Source organism: Geotrypetes seraphini, chromosome 8 (genome assembly GCF_902459505.1).
Source record: "Geotrypetes seraphini chromosome 8, aGeoSer1.1, whole genome shotgun sequence".
NCBI lineage: Eukaryota > Metazoa > Chordata > Amphibia > Gymnophiona > Dermophiidae > Geotrypetes > Geotrypetes seraphini.
Window position 1 is genome coordinate 132,213,408 of NC_047091.1, and position 24,486 is coordinate 132,237,893.

Genomic DNA, 24,486 nt, shown 5'->3' on the forward strand with positions numbered 1-24,486 from the left:
TGTGAACACAGAACAGAAGTATTTGTTTAGCACATTCGCTTTCTCCTCTTTACTTTCCACATATTGGTTCCCAGCATCTTTTAGCCTAGCAATTCCATTTTTCATCTTCCTCCTTTCACTAATATATCTGAAAAAATTTTTGTCTCCCTTTTTTACATTTTTAGCCATTTGTTCTTCCGCCTGTGCTTTCGCCAGACTTATCTCTCTCTTGGCTTCTTTCAGTTTCACCCTGTAGTCCTTTCTGCTCTCCTCTTGTTTTTTTTTATATTTCACGAACGCCAACTCTTTCGCCTTTATTTTCTCAGCCACTAGGTTGGAGAACCATATCGGCTTCCTTTTTCTCTTGTTTTTATTGATTGTCTTCATATAAAGATCCGTAGCCATTTTTATAGCTCCTTTTAGCTTAGACCACTGTCTTTCCACTTCTCTTATGTCCTCCCATCCTAACAGCTCTTTCTTCAGGTACTCTCCCATAGCATTAAAGTCCGTACGTTTGAAATCTAGGACTTTAAGTATCGTGCGGCCGCTCTCCACTTTAGCCGTTATATCAAACCAAACCGTTTGATGATCGCTACTTCCCAGGTGAGCACCCACTCGAACATTAGAGATACTCTCTCCATTTGTGAGGACCAGATCCAATATCGCTTTTTCCCTTGTGAGTTCCGTCACCATTTGTCTGAGCAGAGCCTCTTGAAAGGCATCCACAATCTCCCTACTTCTTTCCAATTCTGCAGACAGAACATTCCAGTCCGCATCGGGCAGGTTGAAATCTCCCAACAGCAGAACCTCCTCTTTCCTTCCAAACTTTTGGATATCCACAATCAGATCCTTATCAATTTGCTGGAATTGAATCATAGGTCTGTAGACTACACCCACATAGATAGAAGTTCCATCTTCTCTTTTCATAGCAATCCATATCGCTTCTTCCTCTCCCCAGGTCCCTTGCATTTCGGTCGCTTGGATATTGATCTTTATATAGAGAGCTACTCCTCCACCTTTTTGACCATCTCTGTCCTTCCTAAAAAGATTATATCACGGTATGTTTGCATCCCATCCATGTGATTCACTGAACCATGTCTCTGTGATAGCGACAATATCTAGATCTGCCTCTAACATCAGGGCTTGCAGATCATGAACTTTGTTGCTTAGACTGCGAGCATTTGTGGTCATCGCTTTCCAGCTATTTTTCAGCGATAATCTCCTTTTTCGTATGGATTTTGTTTCGTTTCACTTTCCGTTGCAATACTAAGAAATGAGTTGCTGATATTGCTTATGTTGCAGTCTTTACTACTATCACATCTTTTCTTTTGCCGGGGGTGGTCTCTATAATTGTCCTTCGTACATACACCACCCCCACCTTCTAGTTTAAATGCCTAGAAAAATATTGTCTAAATTTCTCTGCAAGGTTTCTTTTTCCTGCTGTAGTAATATGTAGCCCATCAGTGCAATATAGCTTCTTGTCCTTCCATGTATTTCCCCATCCTCCTATGTACCTGAAGCCTTCTTGATGACACCAGGCTTTGAGCCATCTATTAAAGTCCTCTGTGTTTTTCACTCTTTGTTCTCGCTTTCCATATTCAGGCAGTATTTCAGAAAAAGCTAAAGTGTTTACAAAAGGTTTCACGCCCTCACCAAGCTCCCGAAAAGCTTTCTGTGCTGCAAGTGTGGAGTTGTTGGCCAGGTCATTTGTTCCCATATGGATAACAAATCCTGTTAAGTCTTTATGCCTCTAATTCACAACAGGGTGACATTTATGAGAAGTTAAATGAGCTTACTCTTAAGCACATAAGTCTGGAAGACTGCGACATGTAACACAGAAACATCCACCTTCACAAATATTACCTCTACAGAATTCCTTCGCTCCACTAGTGCACTGCAATACTCAAGAAAACAGAAGGGAGGTGGGACTGGAACCAATGAAGGTAACTCAAGAGAACAAGCGCACCCTAAGCACAAATAAAAAGGCCAAAAACAGAAAACTATTACTGTTGGGGGATTCCATCATCAGAGGCATTAACCTTGGAACACAAGGCGAGGAGACAAAAATAGTGAAATGTCTTCCAGGATCCTCAGCTACCAGGAGTTCCAGGCAAATACAGACTATAATTAAGGAAGAAACTAAGGATTTTAACACTGATGATACTCGTATACCTCTTGTTGGAATGAGAGTACTAATAGAAGATACTAGCCCTCAACATCTCTAAGTACCTGGTGAACCTGCCATGGCAGAACATGAAATAAGATACCAATCCCTTTGACCACCTTCTGGTCTACGTTTGAAGAAGCCAGATATATTTGCAAGCATTTTCTATGAGAAGTCTTTCAGGCGCGGTAAAAGGTGTGTTTCTTGTATAATGCGGATGTTTGCTGTAAGTCTAATTGCTTCCCTAAATAGATAATGCTTCTTTAAGGGGGTATTAAGCCCTTTAAATTCAATGTGAGAGAGGTAATCCCAGTCCCAGACATACAATTACAATAACAGCATTATATATAAAAACAGGCCCAATATCCAAAGATGGGGATAGAGATAAGTCCAGAAGATCCCCAAAAATGTAGGGGGGAAAAATCTCATTACATCCCTTCCTACCTTTCCAATAGCCAAAACACACAGCATGAAGGTCTAAAAAGGGGAAAATCTGCCCCATATGCTGACCAGAGAAAGTGATCATCTGATTTCAAAGGCTCATTAAACTAATGACTAGTAGCTCCTCTCGCTTTATAAGTTCTGGAATACATTGCCAGAGGTTGTGGTATGAATGGATAGTGTAGCTGGTTTTAAGAAAGGTTTGGACAATTTCCTGGAGGAAAAGTCCTTAGTCTGTTATTGAGAGAGACATGGGAAAAGCCACTGCTTGCCCTGGATTGATAGCATGGAATATAGCTACTCTTTGGGTTTTTGCCAGGTACTAGTGACCTGGATTGGCCATTGTGAGAACAGGCTACTGGTCTGACCTAGTAAGACTATTCTTAAGAACGTTTAAAATAAACATCAGGAGGTGGTTGGCTCTTATCCCATCTCCAGCAATATTCAATTACAGTAGACTCATAGATGCTGGATAAATGTAGTTTCTGGTTGCTTGAGAGTTACTATTAAAAATAGGCCTAACTAATACTATATCCCATACTGTTCCAGGCCATAAACCACAGGTGTCAGTCGGTCCTCAAGGACCGCAATCCAGCCAGGTTTTCAGGATTTCCCCAATGAATATGCATGAGCTCTATTAGCATACAATGAAAGCAGTGCATGCAAATAAATCTCATGCTTATTCATTGAGGAAATCCTGAAAACCCAACTGGATTGTGGCCCTCGAGGACTGACTTTGACACCCCTGTCTTAAACTGTTCCAGACAAACTACCAGATATGTGGAAAGCAAAGCATGGGTGTACTCGGGTGTAGCGTACCAAGTTTACACTTAAATTTCCACCAGAAATAGATTTTATTTTAATTTTTACCTATTACAGTATTTTTTTTAATTTTTTGTTCTTTGCTTGAGTTCTTTGAAATGTGGTTCAATTACTTGATTACAGTATACAAATCTGACCACTATCTTTCAGAGCAGTAATTCTCTTACTACTGGTCCTCTGAAATAAGCTCTAGAGAGGATGGTAGACATCATGGAGATAGATAAAGGGGTTGAGAACTGAGATGGATTTTTTTCACTTTGTTTGAAGAGGGTCACAGAGGAAGGTGCAGAGCTTAACTGTAACTTTGAGTGTCCCCCTAGTTTTTATAATGTTTGGAGTGAAAAAAATGGATCCACTTGTACTTGTTCTACTCCACTCAGGATTTTGTAGACTTCAATCATATCTCCCCTCAGCCAAATCTTTTCCAAGCTGAAGAGCCCTAACCTTTTTAGTCTTTCCTAATATAAGAGGAGTTCCATCCCCTTTATCATCTTGGTTGCTGCTCTTTGAACCTTTTCTAGTGTCACTATATCTTTTGAGAAGAGGAGACCAGAACTGAATGCAGTACTCCAGGTGAGGATGCACCATGGAGCGATACAGAGGCATTATAACATTCTTAGTCTTGTTAACCATCCTTTTTTAAAATAATTCCTAACATCTGGTTTGCTTTTTTGACCATTGCCACACTTTGGAAGGATGGTTTCATCGTAATGTCTACAAGATAGCCAGATCCTTCTCTTGGGCGCTAGCCCCCAAGGTGAACCTTAGCATCTGGTAACTGTTTTTGGGTTATTCTCCCCAATGACATCACTTTGAATTTGTCCACATTAAATTTCATCTGCCACTTGGATACCCAGACTTCCAGTTTCCTGCAATTTTACACAATTGCATGCTTTTTAACAACTTTGAACAGTTTAGTGTCTTCTGCAAATTTAATTAACTCACTCATCATTCCAATTTCCAGAGCATTTATAAATAAGTTAAATAGCACCGGTTCCAGTACAGATCCCTGCAACACTCCACTGTTTACTCTCCTCCATTGAGAAAATTGACCATTTAACCCTACCCTCTGTTTTCTATCCGATAACCAATTCCTATTCCACAACTGAACTTTGCCACCTATCCCATGACTCTTAATTTTCTCAGGAGCCTTTCTTGAAGAACTTTGTCAAAAGCTTTCTGAAAATCTAGATACACAACATCTGGATCACCTCTATCCACATGTTCACACCTTCAAAGAAGTCAAGCAAGTCGGTGAGGTAAGATGTCTCATTAAATCATGTTTGTCTACGTGTTCCACAATTTATTTTTTATAATTGTTTCCACTATTTTGCCTGGTACTGAAGTCAGGTTTACCAGTCTGTAATTTCCTAAATCTCTGGAACCCTTTATAAAAATCGGCAAAACATTGGCCATCCTCCAGTCTTCAAGTTCTACAGACAATTTTAGTGTCAAGTTACAGATCACTAAAAGCAGGTCAGCAATTTCATGTTTGAGTTCTTTTAGAACCCTGGGATGTATACCATCCGGTCCAGGTAATTTATCACATTTTAACTTGTCAATTTAGCTTAATACATCTTCCAGATTCACCAAGATTTCTTTCAGTTCCTCCTCATCATTACCCTTGAAAACCATTTCTGCTTAGGTAGTTCTCTTACATTTTCTTCAGTAAAGACCAAAGCAAAAAATTCATTTAGTCTCTCTGCTATGGCCTTATTCTCCTTGAGCACCTCTTTTGCTCCTTGATCATTCACGGTCCCATTGATTCCCTCACAGATTTTCTGTTTCTGATGTACCAAAAAAAATTATGAGTTTTTGCCTCTTTGGCAAGTTTCTCTTCATATTCTTTCTTAGATGGGGATCCTTTCTCCGTTCTTTTAAGAATGTTTATTTGGCTCTAATAGCCTCTTTCACTTCAGCATTTAACTGTGCCAGCTCTTGTTTCCTCCTCTTTCCACCTTTATTAATACATGAAATACATCTGGTCTGAACTTCCACAATGGTATTTTTAAATAACATCCACACCTGGTTTACATCCTAACCTTTGCAACTGCTTCTTTTTAACCATTTTCCTCATTTTATCATAGTCACCCTTTCGAAAATTAAATGCCTCTACAAGTAGATTTCTTTTGTGACGTCACTCCTGGTATAAGCTCAAATTTGATCACGTTATGATCACTTTCCCAGCAGACCCAACACAGTTAACTTCTGTACTATGCTTTGCATTCCACTAAGGACCAAATCAAAAATATGTGATTCCTTGTACAAATGAGTCTTTGCTGAAACAACTTGTTTTGACGAGTTTGTACACTTGGTTATGGTTTCTTTAGCTGTACAGCACTAGTAAATATTACAGGAAATGTAAAGTTGGGCAGGAATGGAGTTTTGCTTTGAGCCAGGTTGGAAGGAGTGGTATGAGTAATTGGTAATAATACTCCCTGAGGCTGTGGATTCCTGCTGGTGACTGTACCACTATAATACTGCAAGCAACATTACCAAGATAGGGTGTGGTAGTCTGAGCTGCATTAACTCCAGCTCTCTTGGAAGTTACACCTGCTTTTTTAAAAAAAGTTGTACCTAAAGTATTTTGTCAAGTAGAAAAATAGGAAAGCATGTGAGGTTCAAAATGTGAAAATGTAACAGGACTAGATCATCTCTTTCAAGTCTTGGTTAGAATATTAAATGTTTAGAGGTTTATAAGAGCAGCTAGTTTAGCTTTTAGGGTATTTAAGCACAAGTCATTTTAGAAGCCAAGAGTATTTTGTGCTGCTCTTGCTATTTGGCTTAATTTTTTGCCTTGTCTCATTTAGGGGTTTTTCTTTTTTTTTTTTTTTTCTGAATTTTAAGCACCCAGTACCAAATTCTAGTTGCTTCTGGTCTTTTTCCAGCCCTGAATGTCTGCACCATTTGTTCTCATGCATCAGTTATTTCTATTCAGACTTTTTAGGAGTGCAAAGGAGAGGATCTGTGATATAAGTAGGGGCAGAACAGTTGATTGTATAGGTTCTTTTCTTCCACATCCCATGGTAAGCAATCCCATACCACCTGCCATGGTCTGGCATTACTCACTCTGGCCCTGTCTGGTCTAACCTTTCTCTCTCCCTGCCCTCCAAGCCTTCCCATTATCTGGCCCTGCCCACCTGATGGTTTTAAAAACTTGATCCTCCTGTGAGCGATCTGGCCAACACCAACGGCCTTCCCTCTGCTTATCTCTCCCATGCAGCATCAGGATATCTGACCCAGTATGGCTATTTTTATATCTATTGGGATGGAACCTTATATTAAGGAAGTTGGGCCTGCCTCTAATAGGATAACATTTCCTGCAAAAAATGTGAAATACCTAGAACAATTAAATGTCAGCCAGGACAAGGAATTTTTTTTTTTTTTTTTTTTTTTAAGTAATCATTGGCTCATTTGATTCTGTTAATGTACATATGCTAGTCAAGTGAATGACAGGTTTGGGTTCTTAGTCATTTTTAATTTCAGTTTAATATTTTAGGGCTCCTTTTATCAAACTGCGCTAGAGGTTTTTAGCACGAGCCGGTGTGGTAAATGCTCAGACGCTCATAGAATTCCTATGAGCGTTGGAGCAATTACTTTGCTGTCCTGCACTAAAAACCTCTAGCGCAGCTTGATGATAGGGGAGAGGGGGTGTTAAAGTGCACTAAATTTAAAATGTGCTTATGAACCAAATACAAAAGTAACATGCAGAGCACCCCGAGGTTATATGCCAAGTATTAGTTGATGTTTCTTTGTAATTGTTTTCTTTTTGTAAGTGTTAATGTTATTGTTAATGGCATTTTTATTATGTTCATGCTCTCTTTTTTTTTTATATTGTAAACTCGCTTAGAAATTAGATAAGCAATTAAATCAAATTTTAATAAAACATTGAAACCTTGTTACTGCAGATGGGCAGACTAGATGGGCATTTGGCCTTTATCTGCTGTCATGTTTCTTTGTTTCTGTATGTAAACCGCTTTGAGTGTGGTTGTAAAACTACAAAAAAGGTGGTATACAAGTCCCAATCCATTCCCCACTTTCCTTCGAGGCAGGGAGCTGGAGCCATAAACACCATTTGCTGTGTACATGCCAGGTGCCCAGAATTTTTCCAGTTTGGGCTATTGAAGACTTTATGGTAGTTAATTTGTTCCAAAGCAAAATCCTTAGGACTGAATCACCTTATTTCTATTTTGAAATGGCTTGATTTTTATCCTGCTTATCTAAATTTCGTAGGTGGTTGAAATGACTTATCAGGTCAGTCTAACGATGTGTTTTGGGGTTTTTTCTTCTTTTTTTTTTTGCAGGTTGGCGATATTGTGAAAGTTACAAGAATGAATATCAATGGTCAGTGGGAAGGAGAAGTAAATGGCCGGAAAGGGCTCTTTCCTTTTACACACGTCAAAATTGTTGATCCTCAAAATCCAGATGAAAATGAATGATGCAGTCCTCAATGTTGTGTTGCTGCTTCTTTTTTCTGTCTTGTTAGCATCCCATGAGACATGAGCACACAATTCACAGGCACGCTTGCAATTTGGTGGCTCTGACATTAACATACCTTTTGGAATGCACATGGCTAAGTTTGCCTGATGCTTGTACTATAGCTGTTGCATCTTAGAACTTGTTTGTAGACCACTAGCTATAAAATGCTGGCAAATTCACACAGGTGAATCATCAGCATGATGGTGGCCAGAATCAGCTTTTCTAATTGGGCATCTGAAAACAAATGGCAGTCTAGTCTCCATGGGAGAGTTGAGCTGGAGGAGGAAGGGTCAGGTCCAGGAGACAGAAGAATCCACTAAAGCAATTTTTATGAACTGAATATAATTGGAGCCTGTGAAGACCACTGATAGCGCCTGAGCTGTTTTGACATACAAGTTATGCTCGCTTCAGAGCCTTTTAAGAATCCAGTTTGTGGGATGGGATTTAAAATGGGTGTAACGCTGAACTGCCTTGATACTGGCTTTCACTGTATGAAAAGTGTCCATTCAAACAATGGCAGGGTGTTGTAAAGCCAGAAGAAATTTCTGTCAGCTATTGAATATTCATAGCTCTGATGGTTATCCACTGTAACTGTAGAACCTGACCTTTTACAGGGAAACACTTGTGTCTTGCTTAGAATGATTAAACCATTCTGCTACATTTTGTAATTGCCTTTTAAACACCTCTGTACCAGTCTTTTGGCTGCTAATCTAGAACATTTGAAAAGATCGGCGTGCCTGATTTTTCTTTACAGGTTAAGGAAGACACATCCATATAATATTCAGACCTAGGACTTGAACTTGTTGGATGGTGCATATGTACAGAGCTTAAATCTGTCCTTATACTTATACTTTGAATTTTCAGCCCTTAATCATGCTGAACTACTACTGAAAATGTTGAATATTTCAGCTGCACTAAATTTTCACCTAAGTTGTAGCTAGTTTTAGTTTTCTGTCTAGATATTTTGAAGTATGAAAAGTGAGGGGAAACTGCTGGAAGATGCAATCCATTTTAATATTCAGCTTAAGCTACACTGCTGTCTCCTGAGCTCACTTCCTCTTGTGAGAGTTTGCATCTTTGGACTAAGCTAACATGCTTGCATTTAGATTTATGAGGAGGTAGCCAAGGACTCCGAGGCATTCTGTCTACCACTGATTGTTTGGCAGATATTGTGGTCAGGCAACTTAAAAACATTTTGGGAGTGGAAAGAATTATAGATGTAGAGCTGTTTTTTAAAAAAATCTTGTTTCCAGCTCTTAGATTGGCCCCTTTTTTATAAGTTGGTTTTATTATTGGTGGAGTCTATATTATAAGTAAGAGTTGCTGTACTAGAATAAAGCACCTGTAAAGATTTTCTCCATATCTTATTTAATATACCAGGTTGCATACAATCTACTTACAGTCCCCTTTTTTAAGATTTAGTTTAGCTTCTCCTGCTTTATTATATTAGTCCAGGTTTGTGCAGCATCACTGTAGATCCAGCTTGTGAAATATTCCTATGTTGCTTTGAACACAGCAGTGTACTGTTAACTGAGACATACTAATAATGGTTTTCATGGAATTCAGATGACAAGAGCCAGCAAAAGAGGATCCCTACTGAAGTCTGCTGCCTCAAGGCTTCTGTGCGGCAAGGTAGAAAGGGCTGGCTTTAGATACTTAGTACTTTTGGAAATTGATGGGTCAAGATTTCTTTTTTGACAGTTTACAAAAGTTGGGCAGATATGTGTAAAGGGAATCTCTGCCTGGTTTTGGGTGCCTGAAGCCTGATCTTTTATTTTTGTAAAGATGTGTTATTGTGCCATTGTGGTTGCCTGTGAATTGTAATTTTTATACTGTATTAACAATCTGGAACTGAGTGAGATTTTTTTTTTGTAAAGTAGTCGATGTCCTGTTTTAAATCATCCCCTGCAGGCTGCCTCTGAAACAGGGAATGCATGTAATCTCCTGCAGTATACTGGCAATTACTGCCATGTTCATTTTGTGCAGTGTGCCTGTCTTTGTATGGCAGAGAGAGAGAGAGGGGCAGACTTCACACAATTGTTTCATGCTTATTAAGTGTTCAGAACATCACTCAAAAGCACTGTAAGCTTTTTAACATGGGTGGGAAGGGGAGTCTTTTTGTGCTGTACATTAACAGTATTAAATTACTTATATTCTTAGAATATTTGCATTTGTCTTTATTTGTGCTTATACCAGCCCTCATTACCCTGGATTCCTCATGCCCATTATACCAAGGTGGAAATAGAGCCACAGTAAACACACACACAGGAAGCTTTCACAAGCTGTAGAGGAAGAAGTTTTCTTCAGTGTTAAGATAGGCTCCTTTGATCATGGCACTGTGCTTATGAGAAACAGTTCAGTTTCCTAATTCTAAAGCATCATATGCATTTTCTAGTTCTGTTGCTGGGTATTAGAAGTAGTAAGATGTAAATATTTTAATAGCATAGACTCCTGTTGCTCTTCGGCAATTTCTTCAAGTGGATTTGTTTTGTGCATACCGTGACAATAATGAACCTTATTCCTAAGCCAGCGTATGTGATGTATAATCTCAGTCTCAAATTTACTGTTAATGGTTGCTGTAGTACTTGCATTGTACCAAAGGCAGCTTCTTTTCAGAGTTCATAAGGTGTAATATGTATAGGTAATTTATTCAGATGTTTTTGAAAGTCTTTAATCAAGCCTGTGGCACCCAAAATGATACAGGAAATATTTCCTTTCTGCCACATTTTCTTAGTCTGGCTGTATTTCTTGGTACAGTGGTACCTCGGTTTACGTGTGCACCGGTTTGCGAGTGTTTTGCAAGACGAGCAAAACATTTGCAAAATCAGTACCTCGGAAACTGAGCATGGCTCGATTTACAAGCACCCCCCCTCTGCAATCCAGCATCCCCCCTGTGATCCGGCACCCCCCCTGCCTCGATTGGGCACCCCCCCCCCCCCCGACACGATCCGACCCCCCCTCCCCCGACACAATTGGGCACCCCCCCCCCCCCCCCCCCGCCGCTTCTTACCCTCATCTGGGCACTCTTGAAGATCGGCCCTCGTCTGCTGGGCCTTGAGCATCTGAACATGCTCAAGGCCCAGCAGATGAGGAGGCCGATCTTCAAGAGTGCCCAGATGAGGGTAAGAAGTGGTGGGGGGGTGCCCAATTGTGTCGGGAGGGGGGTGCCCGATCGTGTCGGGAGGGTGCCCAATCATAGCGGGGGGAGGGGGGGTGCCGGTTCGAGGCAGGGGGGGTGCCGGATCGCAGGGGGGGGCCTTCGAGGGGAGCAATGCCGGTTCTCGGGGGGGGGGAACTCATCAAAGCGAGTTTCCATTATTTCCTATGGGGAAACTCGCTTTGATAAACGAGCATTTTGGATTACGAGCATGCTCCTGGAACGGATTATATTCGTAATCAAAGGTACTACTGTACTTGATATTCCCTTTCTCCACACGATTCACCGAGTAATCTCTCCTGTGAGTAGGCAGATGCTCTATCTTCCCTGCTTTCCAACGAGAGTCCCTTGGCTAAATTAATATAGCTGCATCTGATCTGTTAATAAAGCTTAATACAAGTGGAACTTATGATATCCTGGAAACTGGTATTAAATCAGTGCATTTTGATACTGAGGGTGATCAGGTCTATCACTGTAACCGACTCATATTTCAATCTGTGTACATGGCACTATTATAGCTTAGACTTGGTTACGCTTTCAAGTGACTGAATTGTGTCCATGTGAAGTTATCCCTGTGTGGTACAAGATGTCAGCTATTCAATTTGGTCAGTGGACTTTTTTTTCTACAATGAAATCTGAAATGAATAATGACAAGCAAGACAGACTTTGATGAAGGCTAATATGGAGTACCATATTCTAGACATAGGAATATAGTGTATAAAACTGTCTCTAGGCTCATTATCCATTGATGATTGATGTTAGTCGTTTGAACTCTCTTCATCCTGGAATAGAGAAGTAACTACATATTAAATGGCCACTAAATGTGAATCATATCTTTACCTCTCCTTCCTGCTCAGAATCAACTATTTGTATACAACTACAGTACTCCCCCGAAATTCGCAGGGGTTCTGTTTCAGGAACCCCCATGTATTTTGAAAAACCACAAATGTGGTTTTTCACTTGTCAAAAGACAGGAGAGGGCAGCTCGAGCGCCAGCAGGTGAAGAAAATCACTTGCAGTCTGCTCCGACCGCATCTTCATGTAGTAAAGTCGGGCTACACCAATCAGGAGCTGCTTTGACACGCAGCTCCTGATTGGTGTAGCCTGACTTTACTACAGGAAGAGGTGGTTGGAGCAGACCGCAAATGAGCGAGTCTGCGATTCGCAAACTGCAAATTTGCAGAGGGGAACACTGTTTGTATACAGGCTCCCTCCACAGCTAGTGCCAAAGTTTTAAAAACTGTAAGGCCAAAGGAAGCTGAGTTATAAAGTATAAGTAGAGATCTGGCATGTGATGCATTCCTGTGTTACTAGTTGCACAGTGCTGCATTTCAGCTCAATCTGAGATGTTTCAATGGTAGCAAATCCAATGGCGGAGTAGACTTTGACTTAAAACACTGCCAAACACTTTTTACACATCAAAGAATTAAACTTAATGGCTTTCACCAGCTGGTGCCAGGAATCACTGGGGGAGGGGGCGAGCTGGATCTTAGTCAATTGTGATGTGCCACCTACTGGTCCCCAAGGTGGGGCCTGAGCAATGACCTCCCACCCTCTGTTTACAGGGTGGCATGTAGCTTGAGCCTAGAAACAATTTCTAGTGCAATGTGTCTAGTAGTCCTAAACACTAGCTAGGGTTCTGTATCCCAACTTACAAGTTGCTTGCAGAAAACTGTCAATCATGTTTTCAACTCCTGCCCCCCTTCCCTTCCCCCCCTTTAGTTTTTATGCAAGCAAGTGGCTCAGAAGTGTTTATGCTCTGCTGTATGGTTTTATTGGTTTTGATTATTTTTTTCCAAGTGTTCTTTAGAAGGTTGGTGCCCAGAGGTTTCCATTTGGTGGGACATCTGCTTGGGAGAAAATGCAGATTTCACTTGGCAGAAGTCTGCTGCTAGCAGGATCAGCCCTTGGGGACACCTAGCTAGCCAGCCTGCTTTTATATTTTTTGAACTCAGGGGCTATCCCCTGTGTTGCATCCCTGATTTGCTTAGAATCTTGAGTGCTGACTGTTTAGCTTGTTCCTAGTTCAGCTGGGACTAACAGTGGGCTGGCTGCATGATTTCGTGCCCCCCCCCCCACACACACACACATTTGTGGTGCAGTTTTCCGGGGTTTGAGGCTGTCTGATCTCAATCCAACTAACGACCAGAAGACAGGTTTGTCCAGCAAATCTGAAGCACATTTCTTCTCCATTGATTCCAGCTGAAGCAGGCAGGTACCACAGAGCACAATGAGTAAGGCTACTGTACCCTATGGGGAAAATCTGTATGGGGGGACCCCAGCAGTTGAATTTAAAGGTTTCTGACCCAAGAGCCTAAGTCACCCACTTCCAAATCCCCTTTCCCTGTGCCTTTTTTCCTTCAGCTAGGTCTCCACAGGCAGATTTTGGTGCAGTTGGATTTTTGGGGGGTGTTTTTTCTGGTGGTGGCCATCTTGGATTTTAAACAATTTTCTAAAACCCCCTTCATTTTGCTTAAAATCGACAGGGATGAACTCCTCAGGCCCTTTTACCCATATATTATGCCAGGTTTGCGCTTGATGGCCAGTTGAGGAATGTCCATGTCCCCTGTGGGACAGAGCATGCAGGGGAGGGATATTCTGAGTCCTCCAGGGCTGGGATCTGTAGGAGGTGTGTTCCTAGAGGAAGAAACCCTTTCCAGGACCCTCCAAAAATGTATTGGCTAAGTGCAGTCACGTGGGTGCTACAGAGCCCAGGAGGACCGACAATCGCAGGCTGCCATCCAAGAATGTGGGTTTCAGCAGCTGGACCTTCCACCCTACAGTCCTGACCTGGCTCCCTCAGATTATTTCCTGTTCCATGTTTTGAGGAAATCTCTCCATGGACAGTAATATTGAAGTGATGAAGACGTTGAGGAAGCTGTGATGTCCTGGTTTAAAGGTCAAATAGAATTCTTTTCAAAGGGGTTAGTTATTGCAGGAGAAGTGGATGAAGTACATGGTGCTATCAGGGGACTTTATTGAAAAATAAAACAAATTTTTTAGAAACTTTTTTCATACTGAGGTAGATAATTATTGAACGCCCCTAGCACCCCCATTACCCCTAGAAGCTCAGCAGTTGTTCCAGTAGGCAGAAACTCACAAGTTCTCACCTGTGCATGTAGCAGGAATAGAAAATGTGCAGGCTGACTTTCTCAGTCGGCAGACTCTCCAGGGAAATGGTCACTTTCTCCACAGGCATTTCATTGCCATAGTTCGATGGTGGGGCCTCCACAGATGGCTTTGGTGGCAAATGCCAGGACACCTCACTTTTTAGCAGCAGATTCGAGCTCAGAAGTAAAGGATTGGATGCTTTAGTCCAGTCGTAGCCAGAGAACAAGTCCTTGTACATGTTTACCCTATGGCCCATGCTTGGTTGAGTCATTTGCATGATTGTGACCCATCCTGGATTGATAGTCCTAGTGGCACCTAATCGCAGACCTAATCTGACTCCAGAGGGATGAAGACCTCAGACTCCTGGTCTAAGTGGATCTTCTCAGGGACCGGTTCCTATCAAGAATGCTGACACTTTGAGCTTATGGCATGCCTCTTAAGTGGGTGGCCCTGACAAGCAAGATTATCTGGATGCAGTTGTCACCACATTGCTTAGAGCTAAGAAGCCTTCCATGGTGGCAACCTATGCTAAGGCCTGAAAGTCTTTCAGCGCTGTTGTGCGGTGAAAGATGTAGAGCCCTTGTGAGCTCCAATGGCGGTATTCCTGGACTTTTTGCAGAAAGGATTTTACAAGAGGCTGTCGGGTTCTCTGAATGTACAGATAGGCCTTTTTCTTGTTTCCAAGCTTTGGGGGGGTGGGGGGAGAGGCGGCTTCTTAGGCCTCTCACCCAGATGTTGCCCGGTTCATTAAAAGGACTCTGCAGTTGTGCACTCTGGTGTATTCCCTTTTCCCTTCCTGGAACCTTAACATCGTGTTGCAAGGTCTCAGTACTCTGTATTAGCAAGGGAGGTTTCCCTTTTGGATCTTAGTCATGACTTTTCCTGGTGGTGATAACGTTGGTGAGATGAGTCTCCAAGATTTCCTGCAGGGAGCTGCTCCTTAGGATCATGGAAACAGGGCTCTCCTTGCGCGTGGTTCCATCCTTTTTACTGAAAATAGTCTCATCCTTCCACATCAATCAGAAAGTCTATTGCCCACTTTCTGCCCTACGGTGTCTAAGGAAAAGGATAAAGCATTGCATTTGCTGTATATCAAGCGAGTGTTTCTTCGGTTCCTCGAAATTACTATTGAGTTTCACCTTTTGGATCGCTTTTTTGTTCGGATCACCTGTTTTGTTCAGTCATGCTAAGATGGATTTCCAGATGAATTAAAATGGCCATTTCCTCTACGTAGATGGGCTGTGGTAGAAAGCCAGCGATTTGCATTGAAAATGCACTCCACTAGAGGGGTTGCTGCTTCTCGGGCAGAGACTAGGGCTGTCTTGCCTGAGGAGATTTGTCAAACGGCTACATGGTCTACCCTTCATACCTTTACCAGGTTCTATAGAAAGAATATAACAGCCAGGAAAGACACCGTTTGGTACATCCCTAGCGTTCAGGACCACTATACACATTGCCCTAGAAAGAAAGATTAAGTTCTTTAACCTCAATAATCTTCTTTCTGCCCCATCTTGTATGTGGGCTTTGCTTGCCTTCTGCCTTAGAATCAGTCCGGTGCTGGAGAAGTCTCTGCCTGTTAGGAGAGCTAGAATAAAAAAAAAAAAAAAGGAAAGCGTGGTCCAGTATATAGTCTGTTTCAAGTCTCTGCTAGATAGCGGAACATTGAGTAGCTATGAGCTCGGTATAAACTTAGTGCTGGTTGCACATGTTTTGTATCTGTTTTTATAGCAACGGTGCATGTTTATTGATGATGATTGTTACAGAGCAGAACAGCATGGTGATGATGTCAGGGAATTTTCTGTTTCCCTCCTTCCAGTTATGTCTTATTATAGTGCTACTTGAACTAGAGTGACACGGGGACAAATATTTCCCCATCCCTGCGGGAACTCATTTTCCTATCCTGTCCCTGCCCCATACCTGCAAATGCCATCCTCATCTGCACAAGCCTCAAACACTTGTGTTAGAGGCTTCTGCAGTTAAGGCAGAGCTTACAGGAATTGGACAGTGACAAAACTCATGGGGATGGGGAAATGCGGGAACAGGGACAAATTTGTTGCTGTGTCATTCTCTATTACAAACTGAGGGGGCAGGAGCAGCTCCATGGGACGGAGGTGGAGTTGAAAACATGATTGACAGTTTTCTGCAAACAATTTGCAAGTTGGGATACAGAGCCTTAATGTTCAGGACCACTAGACACATCTACAAGAAAGAAGATTATTGAGGTAAGAACCTAATTTTTCTATAGCATATGCAATATACTGATGAAAAAAAAATGTGGTTGCAGCTTTTATTTAACGATCAATCTCTGAGCTACATCAAGAATATAATAGTGTCTCCTTAGCCTGCTATGTTACCAGAATGGTAATTGCCACTAGCCCAGGGCTCCTTTCTTGAGCAGGTTAGCTCAACTGACACAGCTTATCTGGTTGAACAATGTAGCAACTGAAGGATGCCTCAGTCTGCATCAGCCACAAGGAGCACTGTCTAAAAAAAAAGTGACACATAACTTGGGTACCAGCACTGTCTGTGATATTACAGGAGCAATTAAAAGCAATGCTGCCAGCATAAGCAAATAGAAGGGAAAAAAAGCAGTGAGTTGGGGGCGGGGGTGGTTTGTCCTCCAATTCCCTCCCCACAGCAGGGATGTCTGATAGCATGATGAGAGAAGAGTAATACCTCTTCCCTCCCCAGAGCAGTCTTTATCAAGAAGCTAGCTGGGAGTATCCAGATACTTATTCAGGGTGTATTACTGTACATATGTTGTTTAGTGTCGTTAAAGTAGATAATAGAGGTCTCAAAGCTGTTTTAACAGCAGATGTGGTTTATGACAGCTATAAATGTGCTAGCCTTAAATTGAATGGAGAATACACATTTTTCAATCAGACTGTAGCGATGGACATTTTTGTTTAAATATTTTACATGTGTAAAGAACAATATCTCAGGACAAGCAGGATCACAAGCCCTCACAGCATGAGATAACATCAACAGAACCCATGTGGGGGAAAGCTGTTTCAACTCTGCAATTACTGAGGCTTTTGAATTCATAATGAATGTATACCACGTCCTTCCAACTGTTATCACTTAGGACAACCTCTCTTTTTTTTTCCTAGAAGTTGGTTGCAAATCACCCCTTTATTTTAAACTGTAAGTTGAGAAGGAATCTAAGTACTGAGGTTATTATTTAAAATAAAAATTATTGTTCATCTTTGTTTCTGCTTGTTCTAGTTCATTTTTTCTGTACTTGTCTGTTTCATTAAAAAAAGACTCAAACAAAATTGTGTACATTTTTGACACTTGAAGGGGCATTTTCAAATTAACACACAACTCTGAATTGGGACATCCTGCTCATAACATTCAAAAGTATATCAGCTATTTTTGAACAGGAAAATATGTGATAAGTATGTTGTGCACAAAACAGCTGAAATGTATTTATTGGGCTTTATTATCCACCAATACATCATAGTAATCAGCTACACTATCTTAAGCTTTGTCCCTACCCTAGTAGGCGCACAATCTGTTAATTATGGTACCTGGAGTGATGGAGGGATAAGTGACTTGCCAGTAGTCGCAAGTTGCAGGCTGGGATCAAACTTGCAACCTCAGGGTGCTGAGGCAACAGCTGTTTGGTAATCACTAGCCCACTCCAAAAGGAAACAAAATATAAATGCCAAAATGACACTAACAAAAACATCTGCCTAGCCTTTTATATGAAAATGGTCATACAATTATCTATACCCTAGTAGTCAAGGCAGTGGGCTTTAAACAGTATGACCCACGTACAAATCTTGCCTTAAGTCTATTCTTTTATTGTGAGCTTTCCAGGAACAGGATACACCACTACAACGGCTATCATGCTTGCAAGTGTTGTCTAAATTCAGATACAGTCGGTATTTCTGTCTCTAATGAGGGCTCACAAATTTGTACAGACATAAAAATGGGAGTTATTACTTGGGTCTCATTCAAAGTCCACTGCATTGACCATTAGGTTATGCCTTACACTTGTTTGCTACTCTATTAGGATTAGTCATAATACCTGAAGCTGTCACAGAGCCTAGTATCTACTATCACTTTTGTGTCCTAGGGAGGGGGGGGGGTTATGCCTTCATCCCATTTTGTACACTGGACATGATTGAAACAGGTCTAAATTGCACTGTTGGAAACAGGAGACTAGGCTAGATGGACCATTGGTCTGACCCAGTATGTTCTTTTATAGATAAACGGAGAGCAAACAGCGAAGGAAACTGGTTAATAAAAGGCAATGAACACTAGAGTCTCCTTGGCTGTTTGTTTTCTACTTTTCAAGTTTTGGGAAGTTGGCATCTCCTGTTTTCCTGGGACTTTTATCAATAAAAATATCCTTTTTTGCCTTGGACATTTCTTTCTATCCCCTTAATGCTGAAGATATTCTAATTTAGCCCCACCTGAAACTTGCCTCTAATGTTCCTACTTGCAATTTGCATGAACAGCAGTGTAAAATGTCTGAATTCTGCTTTTCAAAAATTGTGATCTGAATATTTTCAGCAGACAAACTTTATTTTATTTTTCCATTGAGAGATGAACATCTGTCTTGAAAATGAGTGCCATAGTCTTGGCACTGTGGTGTACTATTTTTTTTTTTTAATTTTAGCATCTTGGGTTTGGACTGTTTTCAATATATATATAACTCATTCTAATGTTGGCCTCTGAAGACTCTGAATATTTTTGGTCAACTGAGACTTGATTTTTGCTATGGCTATTTTTTCGGATGACATGTCCCAGAAGAAAGATTCAAGTGGCTTTAAGAAGTGTACTCAGTTCATCAGACCCATATCTAATACTGATAGCTGTTATGTCTTAGCATCAGCTCCATATTCTGTACAAAGAGGTGATATCCCTTCCTACCAGCAATTGGAGGTAGAGAAAACTGAATTCTGCTAGTGATATCACCAGTATAAGATGTAATGTGTCCTAGAATAATCTATATTTTCATTTATTTCAAGCACTTATTTCCCATCTAACACCCAGGCAGTTTACAATAAAAACATCCACAATTCTATCCTTTGTGGGATGTACAGATGTAGTCTAGGTTTCATGTGAGCCTCTACCCTCAGTTTTCACCAAGGACCTTACTATTGGGGTCCTGTTTCTGGTAGCTATCAGCTCTGTAGAATCTGAACTGCAGGCTCTGTTCTGCTAGGACTTGTAGCTGTCCTTGCTCTCTTTTTCGCTGAAAGTGATGTCCGTTCCAAGTTAATAGGAGATCTGCTTGCCCTTCGTTTTGATGGATGGTTTGGCTTTTAGGAATTGGAAGTACTGTAAGCTAAGGGGCTCATAATCGGAACAAAAATATGTCAAAAAAACCATCCAAGTCGGCACTTGGATGACCTAAACGAGGTCGTCCAAGTGCTGATAATCAAAATGAGTTTTTAGATGTATCCAAAGACTTTTTAGGTATCTGAATGCCGCTATGCGCCCAGAGTTGAAAGGAGCATTTTTGAAGGAGTGGTGAGGGCAGGATGTGGGTTGACCAAGACTTAGTTGTACTGCAGGAATAATCGAAAGTTTAACAAGGCTGCCTGGACGGAACTTGTATGTTGTGACTTAGGTGATCTAAAAACAGGTCTAAGTGCCCAGAAGATACCTAAAGTGACCAGATAACTGCTGCAGGGACAAAGTACAGACCCTCACACACTCCCCCAGTGATCACTGACCCCCCCTCACACCACCATAAAAATTAGAATAAAAACATATGCCTCTGGAACATCAGCACCTGGCATTGGAAAGCCTAGCAGAGCTGCACAGATGCGGCTTAAGTAGTCTTGGAGGTAGGCTCGTGAACCATAGAGAGGAGGACCCAGGCCCATAAGCCACTCTATCCATGACATGGAAAATGTGAGCCCACCAAAAACAAAACCAAATCCCACTCTACTGCCATATAGGTGGCATCTGCAGCCATAAGGGTTATTGGACAGGTTGTAGACAGGTGAGTATAGTGGATTTTGGGGGGCTCACCATGACCTGCAAGGGAGTTGTGGTGAGATGTTTATGTGGCACCCTTATTATGAAATTCACAGCAGTGCCCTGTAAGGTGCCCCACTACTCTGTTGCCATGTCTGGGTTACCAGTCCATCACTTTGCTGGCCCCTCCCACATTCAATAGGTCTTGTTCTAGGCGTTTGGGACTTGGATGATATTTTTGGATGAGAATGTAGTATAAAGATAGACATACTAGTGGTCAGGACAATCAAATGGCTGAACATAGTAGTAGATGTTTTTTGAAAAAAAAATTTGGATGTATTTTTCAAGAATGGACTTTGGACGCTGCCAGCTTTGGGTAACTAGTGCCCTAGGCCCAAAACGGACAGATGTTTGTTTTGATTATACCCCTCCACATGTCTGGATGACACTGCTCCAGTAGCTGAGAGAGGCAAATGAATTTTGTCTCTGTCTATACCTTTCTGTGCTTTCCATAGCCCTTGGATAGGCCGGGCAGTCTGTAGTACTCCATTGTGAAATGAATCAAGACAGCCATTGAAACTACTTATGTCAGCAGGAATTGTCCAGTGCATGAAGACCTCTTTCCTGTATTTGCTAGTGTTACTTCCCTGCCCATGTTAGCTTTGCCTTATTCCTTTCCTCTGTCTTGCCATTGGCGTTTGAGTGCTTATCTCTTACCTGTCAATTGATGCAGTTCTTTTCTGACTTTTTTATTAGTCTGTAAGCTGCCTATTCTAAGTTCTGAAATAAATAAAAATACTAGGACGCATGCTACTGCCTGGGTGGAGGCAGTAGCATGCGCCCTAGAATTTGCAGAGCGGTGATCTGGTCATCACTCTACTCTTTTTGCTGAGCTCTACAGGTTGGATGTGTTAGCAAGCATCCACTCAGACTCTGTCTCCCCCCCCCCCCTCCCTAATAGAAGGCTTCCTTATATCCCTTTGTGCAGAATGATGTAGCTGATGCTAAAAAAGGAGAAATTGTTTTACTGGCTAATATTCTTTTCTTTAGGTAGCAACACCATTCTGCAGCCTTGCCCTTGGAAGACTTCAGGCTGAGGTTGTGTATGTGCTCTGTGCTTCCTTTTCAGTGCTTAAAAAAAGTGTGATTGGAAGCCATACCAACTACTCTTTGAGACTCAGGCATTGCCTGCAGGATAGCCATCAACACTAAGACCTTGAAGGGCTCCCGGAGTTGATATCTCCAACACTATTGTTGAACTCTATAGTACATCAGGAAAAGAAGAGATATGAAATACTTAGTATTGCAACACTCATGGTCAAGGCTTGATACCAATGGGTTTTTGCTAGGTACTTGGGACCTGGATTGGCCAGAAGGAAAGAAGATACTGGGCTAGATGACCCATTAGGGCTAGTCTTATGTTCTAATGTCAGGTTGAGACAGGCAAAAGAACCAGATTTTTGTCCTTTGGATTTTTTTTTCAGGGTTTGACTAAGCAGATGGGGGAATCTCATGAGCTAGAAGTGTTCTCTGAAGAAAATTCAACTGCCTTGCTGTCAGACCCGCCTTCTCCACAGGAGGGAAGAAAATTCCATTCTGAGGAACTATTTTCATTGACTTTAGATGAAAGTGGTTGAGGCCATCCATTTAAGTTAGATGGGGGAAGAATACAAGGCAGAAAATAAACATTTGACATCCTCCAATTCCATGTGTCCCCCAAAGTTGTGCCCGTTTACAGAATGTTCAAGGATAGAGGAGAAAGAAGAGACTCCTTTCTCTGTAGTGCTTAAAACTAAGAAGATGAACTTTAGAGTCTAGAAGGCTTCCAGATTTGAGAAGCAAGAGTTTTCGCACCATTTCAAGGTTGTTTAAATCTGATCTCTAAAGGGCCCATAGTTCTTGTGCTTCCAGGGAAAGAAGTGCAGACAATTGAACCTTTAGGAAGAAAGTTTTTCAGAACACTTCCTGCATAGCTTTTAATCAGTTCTCCATGGGTATGTATTTGTAAAACAATGAGTTCAGGAAAAAGCCAAGCAACTCTGTCCACTAATGCAAAAAGGGAAGGCGTGTGAAACATGCATGGTCTGAGTGATCTATGATAATTTTATTACATTATGTGCTATGAGTATTGATGTCCAGAGCCTCATCTGGCTTCAGGCTTTAGACTGTGCAGAAAAAGCTTGCTGCTGTGTCATGCCCTGGTAAGAGGCTGCTACCCTTACCAAGCAGCTCTACAAGCCCATTTCCAACCCAGTCTTCTGTTCCAGGAAGTACCAGAGTGGAGGGAAAAAGAGGTCATGATATCAAAGCTGTAGGCATCCTCCTACTTCCAGCTTTTCCCAAACAAGACAGGGCTGTCACTCTTGTGCCAGACAGCAGAAGTCACAACCAGCTCTGCAGTCAAAATTGGGGGGCAGTATTTTGACTGTCTCCGTGAGAACATAAGCAGTACTTGTATTTGACTGTCTGCCGATAGGAGGGACTCTGTGGTAAACTGCTGGCTCCTAACAGGTTGTAATGAGCGGATTCTAAAAATTAACTGGTTAAGTAAGATCTTCATCTATTTGAAACACCCCCAAATTGCCCATCAAGAGCACTGTGGCCAAGCTTTCAGCATCACACCCTCAACCGACCGCCCGGATCGCTCTCCAGCGATCCGGACGCATGTGCAGGCCATCTACTTTGCCTGTAGATGGTCTGCACATGCTCACCGTGCTTGAAACTTTTTTTTTTGTGTCGGGAGGAACTTTACTTTTTGTTTTTTTTTTTACTTCGTGAACCCATGGTTTTAACCCGTTTTAAACCCGCGGGTTAAAACCATGGGCTTGCACTGCGGGGAAGGGCAGGAGAGTCAGGGCAGAGAGCAGGAGATTGGGGCTTGCAGAGAAGCAGGTGATAAGAGCAGGGTGGCAGAAGGCAGGGCAGTCAGAAAGGACCTGAGTGACTGGTCCTCAACATTCACTTATTTTTGGATCGGTCAGCCCAGTCAGTGTCTCTCATTTTTTTTTATGAATCGCTGCCTGCCTACATTTGAATGCCATTCCCCTCATTTGCATGCGCGGATCAGAGGATGATTGGGACAGAGGTTAGTGAATCGTGTTGGAGGGAAATCGGGTTGCAAAGGGATCGCTAAGTGGTCGGAACTTGATCAGTGGGCTTAGTGAATCTAGCCCTTGGTTGCTAAGAGCTCCTATCAAGACACTTGGGGCTAGATGCACTATAAATAGCGACTCAATCGCTGTTAGCTGGTTCTCCAGCAGCAATCAATGCGCTATCAAGTTTGCATGCAAACTTGGGCAGTGTCTCTAGGGCAGTGTCTTGCAAACCTTTCGGCCAGCAGCATACTAAACCCAGTGCCCTGGCTAGAAGGCACCCCAGAAGTGCGTGGACATCAACGCGATGACATCACATGCATACGTGACATCATCATGTCGATGTCCATGCATGTGCGGAGGCCCATCTGGCCATGACTCATTTTGGTTGGAGGATCTTTGAGGAGTGGTGGTGCGGGCAGAGGAGGAAAGACACCAGCGAGGAGAGTCATCCTCACCGGCTGACTGCCTACAGGACATGCCTCTCGCCACTAGAGGCACATCCTGTCGGCAGTCAGCCAGTGCCGGCGTCTCTCTTCCTCCCCAGTGTGTCGCGGCACACCTGAAATCTCAGGAGGCACACTGGTGTGCCACAGCACACAGTATGCAATACACTGATCTAGGGTCTGTGTTTCACAAAATCCTGTAGGTCCAGGAACATCTTGATTAAAAGGGTAAATTCCTCACTGGACTATTGTTTTTTTAAACTTTGTCAAAAAACCCGTCTTCTTTAATAGAAGAGTGCCATCATGTTTTAAATGAGTTGGGACTTTCCCTTCCTGAACTGATCTGCATACACTCTCAACGAAATCCAAGTGCCTCTACTGCTATTGCCTTCCAAAAATCGGCATTGCACAGTCCAAGAGATAGTATGTAGGTTCTAACTCTATCACTTGTTTAAATTAGATCAAAGTGGTGGCAGAAAAAAATTACTTAAATGTTTTAAAAAAGGAGGATTTAGGTCTTGGATTCCCAGCTCCCTCTGGTTACATAGCAGTTGCAAAGTTCCACCCATTAAAAAAATGGGCAGGTCAAGGGTGGTATAGAGGGGCACAATATTCAGTACCAGCACCCATATAGCTGTGCATGAGTAGTGTCTCTTTCATTTGTAAGGAAGCTCAGGAATGAGAGGGATAGGAAGAAGTTAAGAGGTGATAGGCTCAGGAGTAATCTAAGGAAATACCTTTTTAACAGAAAGGGTAGTAGATGCATGGCATAATCTCCCAGAATAAGTGGTGGAGACAGAGACTGTGTCTGAATTCAAGAAGGCGTAGGATAGGCATGTGGGATCTCTTAGAGAGAGG

The 24,486-nt window shown here is 42.0% G+C and overlaps 1 protein-coding gene across 1 annotated transcript in view; it reads left to right on the forward strand.

Moving 5' to 3' along the window:
- The window catches only part of CRKL (CRK like proto-oncogene, adaptor protein), a 30,549-nt gene extending 20,502 nt beyond the window's left edge, over positions 1-10,047 (forward strand). Inside the window, exon 3 of the mRNA XM_033956509.1 lies at positions 7,711-10,047. Within this exon, the coding sequence (XP_033812400.1) occupies positions 7,711-7,845 (135 nt within the window). The 3' untranslated portion in view covers positions 7,846-10,047. The remainder of the gene's footprint in view (positions 1-7,710) is intronic.
- Positions 10,048-24,486: the final 14,439 nt, after the last annotated feature.